This window comes from Colias eurytheme, chromosome 4 (genome assembly GCF_061535395.1).
Source record: "Colias eurytheme isolate Ceu_HAF_F1 chromosome 4, ilColEury1 Martin Lab GWU primary, whole genome shotgun sequence".
Lineage (NCBI taxonomy): Eukaryota > Metazoa > Arthropoda > Insecta > Lepidoptera > Pieridae > Colias > Colias eurytheme.
In genome coordinates, this window is record NC_142983.1 from 6,740,623 (window position 1) to 6,747,994 (window position 7,372).

The window sequence follows — 7,372 nt, forward strand, 5'->3', positions numbered from 1 at the left end:
CATATTACAAATGGGTTCATACGAAATGAAGGATTGCTAATCATATTACATAATATTATAAATAAATAAATAAATAAATAACGGGGCGGACCTCTAGTAAACAATATTTGTAATACATACATGATACCTACTATAGTACGACATAAAAGAGATGAAATTAATTATTTTGGAACTAATTCGTTTTTCATTACCTGGCAACCCTGAATTGGCAATGTAGCTGTCAAGTTGAATAAAAATTTGTTGTTTTTTTCGTGAAGTGGAGAATTATTGAGATAAAATTGTTATTTAGAACAAGAAATTTAAATAAAAAAGGAGACATCATGAAAAAGGTTAAACGTAGCGGTGTCCGTGATGTGGTGTATAAAGTTTTTATTCGGTGTTTGTCCGAATTTCAAGCTGGAAATTTATTGACTGATTTGGAAAACGTTTACAAACGTACAGCAGAATATACCGGTGAGATTCCATTTATTTTTGCTCAGTACTACGTAAAATAGAATATTCCATTAGTGACGAGTGTTTAATGTATGTATGTATGGCGATTATTACGTTTTCGCAATTTAATTTGAGGTTATTTGTATGTAAACAAAAACTAGTTTTTATAGTGCGACCAGCACAATTTGAGTCAAGAAGTTATATCCAATCCAACCAGTCTCAAATAAAGTACCTAGTTTAGATTTTACTACATAGTATAGTGATAACTGTTTTCATACAGCTATCTATTTATTAATCAATCAAACCGAAAAAAAATCATATTTACTGTATCATATTTACAGATACTGAAGATGCCCCGTACCCTCTTACCAGTACTTCGAAACAGAGTGATGATCAGTCCTTTGAAGGAGTAGAATATTTAGATTTTGATGAATTATATTAATGTACAAAATTTATCTACAAAAAAAATAAAAATATGTGGTTTTCAAATCGCCTTGTTTTTTTCTACCCGACGGACCCAGAAAGAGGGTAATGTGTTTGAGCTGCATGTATGCTTGTTTGTTTGTATGTTTGATTCTATGTGCGCCTCTGCAGTCTAAGCACTTGACCGATTTTTATAAAATAACTAATTCCAAATACATTTAAGTAAAATTTGACCTAGGTAGGTCAATTAAAATACTAATGTATTTTTGTCTTAAATTTACACTTTTGCTACAATGAAACAATTATAACGGTTTAAATCGCGGTATTTATTTTAGATTATATATATAGATTTTTGGATTTTTATTCTATAGTATCAAGATCGCTTGCGTCGCAGTATCAGTGTTGCTATATGAGCGACGGTGGCGCCCTCATTTATTTTCATCTCTTTTGTGTCGCACTGTAAATGTGTATAGACAATTCACACTTCACACACCTAAGGGCGTATTCAGAAAGAAAGCTTGAAACTTATAAGCGCTTATAAACGCTTATCGGCGCTTGTCATGTTCATTGTCTTGCTTGTCATATTTATATGAACATGACAAGCGCCGATAAGCGCTTATAAGTTTCAAGCTTTCTTTCTGAATACGCCCTAAATTACCAGCTGGGCAACTGGCCTATGACTTATGAGTGCTAAATAATTGATATAAAACCTTTATACATACAAAGTAAAATTACAATATTATTGTTCTCTTTATTTGATTACTAGCTTTCCGCCCGCGGCTTCGCCCGCATTTTCAAAGATATACCCGCATAGTTCCCGTTCCCATGGGATTTCCGGGATAAAACCTATCCTATGTGTTAATCCAAGTTACCCTCTATATGTGTGCTAAATTCATTGTAATCGGTTCAGTAGTTTTTGCGTGAAGGAGTAACAAACATCCATACATCCATACTTACAAACTTTCACATTTATAATATTATTATATCCATATTCAGTACAAACACCGAAGTATTATCTAACACTATTGACAAAATATGCTATCCCAACTCTGGGAGAAAATTAATTAATTAATATCGGCAACACTATTAAAGGCGCCGACGCCAATTTACGTGTCCGACGCGACCTCTTTGGACGCGACAGCGCCGCGTCTAAAGTCCGGTCGCGGAGCAGGAAGAATTTCGTACATTAACCTGTTATTACCTGTCACTGTCACTCCCGCGTAAAAATAATGTGTCTTGCTCGCTCAGGTGCAATGACCGCCGTTCTTAGGGAATGTAAACCTTTAACCTGAGAGCGTAAGGTTTGTGTTTGCTTGATTGGTGTCAGGTGTTCAATTATGATTTTGTGAATTCAAAAGTTATAAGAATAAACCTAAAACTCTTTATGTCCAATCAAAATCCGCCTAAGTCGAAATCGCGTGTTAGACTAACGTATTTCTGTAATATTGTATACCTATAGTAAATTATTTTTTGAAAAATAAGGTCATAAAGAAGTTTCACTTCATATGTGTGTACACGCACACTTTTTATATAATATATCGTGGTTATTCAAAAAGTTAAAATGTAACTACCTGTCTAACTAATGTCCTTTATTCATTTACAATACTTTTTGTATTGTAAATGAATAAAGGACATTTATTTATTAAGTTAGTAAAAAACATTTTCTCCTCCAAATATTTCATGTAAACTGCACTCCATTCAAAAATGTTTGTGACCACTGTCAGTAGGTAAAGAGGTCATTGTACGAAATTCTTTCTGCTCCGCGACCGGACTTTACAAGATATTTATATACATTCATATGAACGTGAACAGAAGCTTCTAATTTCTAAATGATCCTCTAAATTTAGTTATAAGCACATCGCATCAGTCTGAAACTAAGATAAATATGATCCCACGAGTCATTTTGATTTCATTTCAGTTTGTATGAATGTGTGTATGAAGCTTTATCAAATTACATACATTTACCACATTTACTGTCAGCCTGGCAGTGGCAGTGACAAATGTCAATTGGGATTTGTGATTTGACAGCGAATGTGAAAACTTTTTAGGTTATAACATGTTGTTTTTATAAATAAACAATTTGTAGGATTTTGTTCATCGATATCTTAAGTTAAGACGTTTAAGACGAGAATTTAAGACGTTTTGATGGAAATCGATTAAACAGTAAATATTTTCGAAGAGTTATTAAAAATGTCGGGTTTGAAAATAAAAGTTATAAGTCGCAATCCTGAAGATTATTTACGTGCCACAAAACGGGACATACATAAAAGTACGTAAAGATTGCTTATACATCTTACACTATACAACATTATTTATAAAATCTTACTAACCTACTTACAAATTATTATTTCAGTTCAAAGAAATTATGACCCAAGTCTTCATCCTCTTGAAGCTCCGCGTGAATATGTGCGAGCTTTGAATGCTGTAAAATTAGATAAAGTATTTGCTAAACCATTTCTCGGGAGTTTGGATGGACATTCCGACGGTATCTCTAGCTTAGCAAAGCATCCGAGTAGGCTTGCAACTTTAGCTAGTGGGGCATTCGACGGAGAAATCAGATTATGGGATTTAACATCAAAGAAATGTACTAGGAATTTTATAGCTCATGAAGGCTGGGTTCGTTCAATATGCTTTTCACCCAGTGGAGACACCTTCAGCAGTGTTGGTGATGACAAAACCATCAAAAGATGGAAAACTGAAGTTCAGTCACCTGACGATGAGGATCCACTCAATACTTTACTGAGTATGTCTGTGGTGTCTGGTGTATCACATCATAGAAATAAGCCCATATTTGCAACATGTGGTGAACATTGTCAATTATGGGAAAATACTAGGAATGAACCAATTAAAGTTTTCAAATGGGGTGTTGACAGCCTTCATCATGTAGCCTTTAATCAGGTAATTTTATTTATGTAAAGCATTACGTTCCATTTAAGCGCTAGAAGTGTTTAAAGTGTATTCTCCTTTTTTTCAATTAAACAATTTAATTTACTACAAATAAATACTACATTACACTGTATTTTATTATAAAACATAAAAGTAAAGTGTTTAAAGATATTTGGTTAATCTTAAAACACATTAGTGGGAAGAATCTTTTGCAAATAAATAGATAGATCAATTTTTCTATTCTTCATTATTTAGTTTCAGTATATTTTACACTTTTGAGCCCCTAATGTTATGAAAAACAATTTACTGATAACATACTTCACAATAATTTCAGGTTGAAACCAATCTGCTTGCATCTTGTGCTAGCGATAGAAGCATAATTTTATATGACTGCAGAGAAACAGGGCCTTTAAGAAAGGTAGTTTTGGAGTTGAGATCAAATGCATTAGCTTGGAATCCTATGGAAGCTTTCATGTTCACTGTTGCAAATGAGGACTATAAGTAAGTATTGAGTTAACCTTTGTAAGTGAAAAACAGATAAAAAACTGACTGTGTGGTCCCCTACTCTATTCTTTATAGACCATGAATATAAATAGAGTTGATGTGGTAGTCTGTAATGCCAAGCAACAGATAAACATGATTCTACAGTAGGTATCATACTAGTAAATGACTAATGTTATAATTATTATGGTATAATAATTAATAATAATTTTGAGGAAAAAAATTTTTAACTATAAAAGGTTGCTGAATAATGATACTCTACATTCTACAAGAACTTTATCATAATTTCCTTTGAAATAATACCTAAGGAATCTACTATCAGTTTGACAATGTTATATTAGTACAATGTTGTGGTGATCTAAAATGAAATTATTATTAATTTTACAGCTTATACACATTTGACGTAAGAAAACTGAAACAGCCAGTCAATATCCACATGGATCACACATCAGCAGTCATAGATGTGGACTATGCTCCCACTGGAAGAGAATTTGTAGCGGGAAGCTACGATAAAACTGTTAGGATTTTCGAAACACTAAAAGGTCATTCCAGAGACGTGTACCATACGAAACGAATGCAGAGATTGACTTGTGTTAAGTGGTCTTTGGATAATAAATATTTATTGACTGGATCCGATGAAATGAATATTAGAATGTGGAAGGCTAGAGCTTCAGAGAAACTTGGTGTTGTAAGTTTATATTTTTCATTACATATTCGATTTTATGTATTACTAGAGGTCCGCCCCGGCTTCGCCCGTGGTACATATTTCGCAATAAAAGGTAGCCTATGTCCTTTCTCGGGTATCAAAATATCTCCATACCAAATTTCATGCAAATTGGTTCAGTAGTTTAGGCGTGATTGAGTAACAGACAGACAGACAGAGTCACTTTCGCATTTATAATATTAAGTATGGATAGTATGGATTAGGTGTTTGTTCCAGATTTGCCTGTGTTACCGCCTAAATTTTAGTTTTTTAGTTAACTGCCCTACTCATATTCAGTCATATAAACAAACAGGCCACTAATCAATATGTCTATATTATTGATAATTTTTAAATTTTTGTGAAGGTGTTGAATAATTAGAATTAGGCTGTGATTGTCTCAAGCAATATTTAGTGAAAATTAAAATAAAAAACCAAAAAAATTGACAAACAATATTTTTTCTTCTTATATCTGAAATGCTGTTAATTTTATGATTCAATCAATCAATTCATTCAGTGTATTGTATACTAAACAATACTGGAAAATGGACATTATTTAGGCAGTTAATGAAACGGCGCATTGTTTACAACAAATATTGTAACAATGAAGCTTTATAAAATAATAATTACAAGTTTGAATTACAAATCCGAGAATATTAAAATAAAACAATATATTATATTATCTTAGTATTTTATTTAACAGTATATTTACATTTCATTTATATTTTCGTATACACACTATGGAACAGCTTAAAATTTTCAAACTATATTTAGAGACAAGACTTTTAACAGCTTTCAAAGCCCTTAAAGAGTCTCTAATTTAAATAAATGAACAATAACACATTTTAAAATAAGTATTTGTTGCAGTTAAAACCGCGTGAACGCACAGCCCTCAACTACGCCGACTCACTCAAGGAGAAATTCGCCGGTCATCCACAAATCAAACGTATAGCAAGGCACAGACATGTTCCGAAACACATAATGAACGCTCAGAAAGAGTTACGGGTTATTCGAGAAAAGTCTAAGAAGAAAGAAGCCAATAGACGAGCCCATAGTAAGCCGGGAGAGGTTCCGAGAGTTCCGGAGCGTAAACGACACGTTGTTAAGGAAGATGAATAAATGTTTTTGGAATATAACTTACTGAGTTTTTGTATAAAACAGTTTTTTGAGATTTTAATTTTTTATGTCTAACAATAGTGGATACCAATTCAACAAAGCAAATATCATTAAAATCCGTTCACGTTCAGATGTTGTGATATTTACACCTCTTTCGTTTATAGAGACATAAATAAATGTAGTGATTGAGGTCTGTTTAGTGCATATATTTGAATTTGCTTAGTGAATGTTACTAAAAAAGGTTCTAGGTTCGATTCTCAGACGTCAGCATGGTCGTAGCGTTCGAAAAGTCAGGGTGCGAAATGCTGATTACCAACTTGCCTGTTGCTGATTACAAACACCCTACAATTATGAAAGCACGGGTCAGTAGAGTAATTTTCAAATAAAATGTAAACGGGACAAATTCATTACTACTTTAAAATCAACATAATAACAACAACACTTTTCTTTGCTACAAATTGAATTTCTGAGGAAGGACTTATTTTTTACAAAAATATGTACATGTATAAAGTAGGTATATAAGTAGTTTATTTCATCATTTGATACCTATGTTCATCTGAATTAGCAAATTAATTTAACCGTGTAGGTAAGTTTTTGCAAGTTTATTCAAAACAATAGTTAGGTACCTATTCATTTGTAAATGAAATGTAAATTTTATCTTGAAAATGTTTTATGCTATACACCATCTAAAATTGTCAACAAATATTACGACAACATACATCCTTTTTCATTTTCACATTACGAAATCTGATAATGGTTTTTCTTTTTTCATCAGCAACACAGCAATAGGCGTGATCTTTCAACGCCAGACGGCGTTAGGGCGCGAATCATTTGTTATTATTTCTCTCACGCGTCGAGTTTCAAACAAATTGTATTGTAACTGACAATATGAGCGATTATTGTTCGATTCGAAACAAATGTTATCCGCACCTAAAAAATACAAAGTTCTCTCATCATTGTTTACTGCGGATTCCTTAAAAGGTGGTGTTTAATTCTACGCCACTTAATAATTTAACTTCTACAGTACCCAAGTAGCAATAAAAAGCAATTAGTGGCAGTTAAAATGTTTTTATTTAAAACTGGCAACTATTTCTTTCACTTCATTAACTTTTTTCATTGTAGGCATTACTCCTGGCATTAGGTACCTATATCTACGTACTTTAAGTAGGTACCTAAAGGTTTTAAATAAGCATGAATTACCTAAGTATTTTCGCGTAAAAAAAATATACGTAACGCTTATCAACTACCATGTCGTTTGTAGAAAATAATATAATAGATAATTGTTGAAAGCAAATTACATGGATCTTTGAATGC

General features: G+C 32.6%; 1 protein-coding gene across 1 annotated transcript; it reads left to right on the plus strand.

Moving 5' to 3' along the window:
• Positions 1-2,869: 2,869 nt before the first annotated feature.
• On the plus strand, positions 2,870-6,078 carry LOC149909039 (DDB1- and CUL4-associated factor 13). The gene is made up of 5 exons (XM_090101623.1): positions 2,870-3,124; positions 3,209-3,753; positions 4,076-4,242; positions 4,630-4,930; positions 5,810-6,078. Exons 1-5 carry the CDS (start codon positions 3,046-3,048, stop codon positions 6,059-6,061), a joined length of 1,344 nt encoding a protein of 447 aa, XP_089957749.1. The 5' UTR covers positions 2,870-3,045; the 3' UTR covers positions 6,062-6,078.
• The last annotated feature ends 1,294 nt before the right edge of the window (positions 6,079-7,372 follow it).

Bases quoted from the DNA above. Each gene is read 5' to 3' on its own strand.
- LOC149909039 (XM_090101623.1), top strand. From the start codon at position 3,046: ATGTCGGGTTTGAAAATAAAAGTTATAAGTCGCAATCCTGAAGATTAT. The intron at 3,125-3,208 runs GTACGTAAAGAT...TTATTATTTCAG, and splicing joins AAAACGGGACATACATAAAA to TTCAAAGAAATTATGACCCA. The intron at 4,243-4,629 runs GTAAGTATTGAG...TTAATTTTACAG, and splicing joins GTTGCAAATGAGGACTATAA to CTTATACACATTTGACGTAA.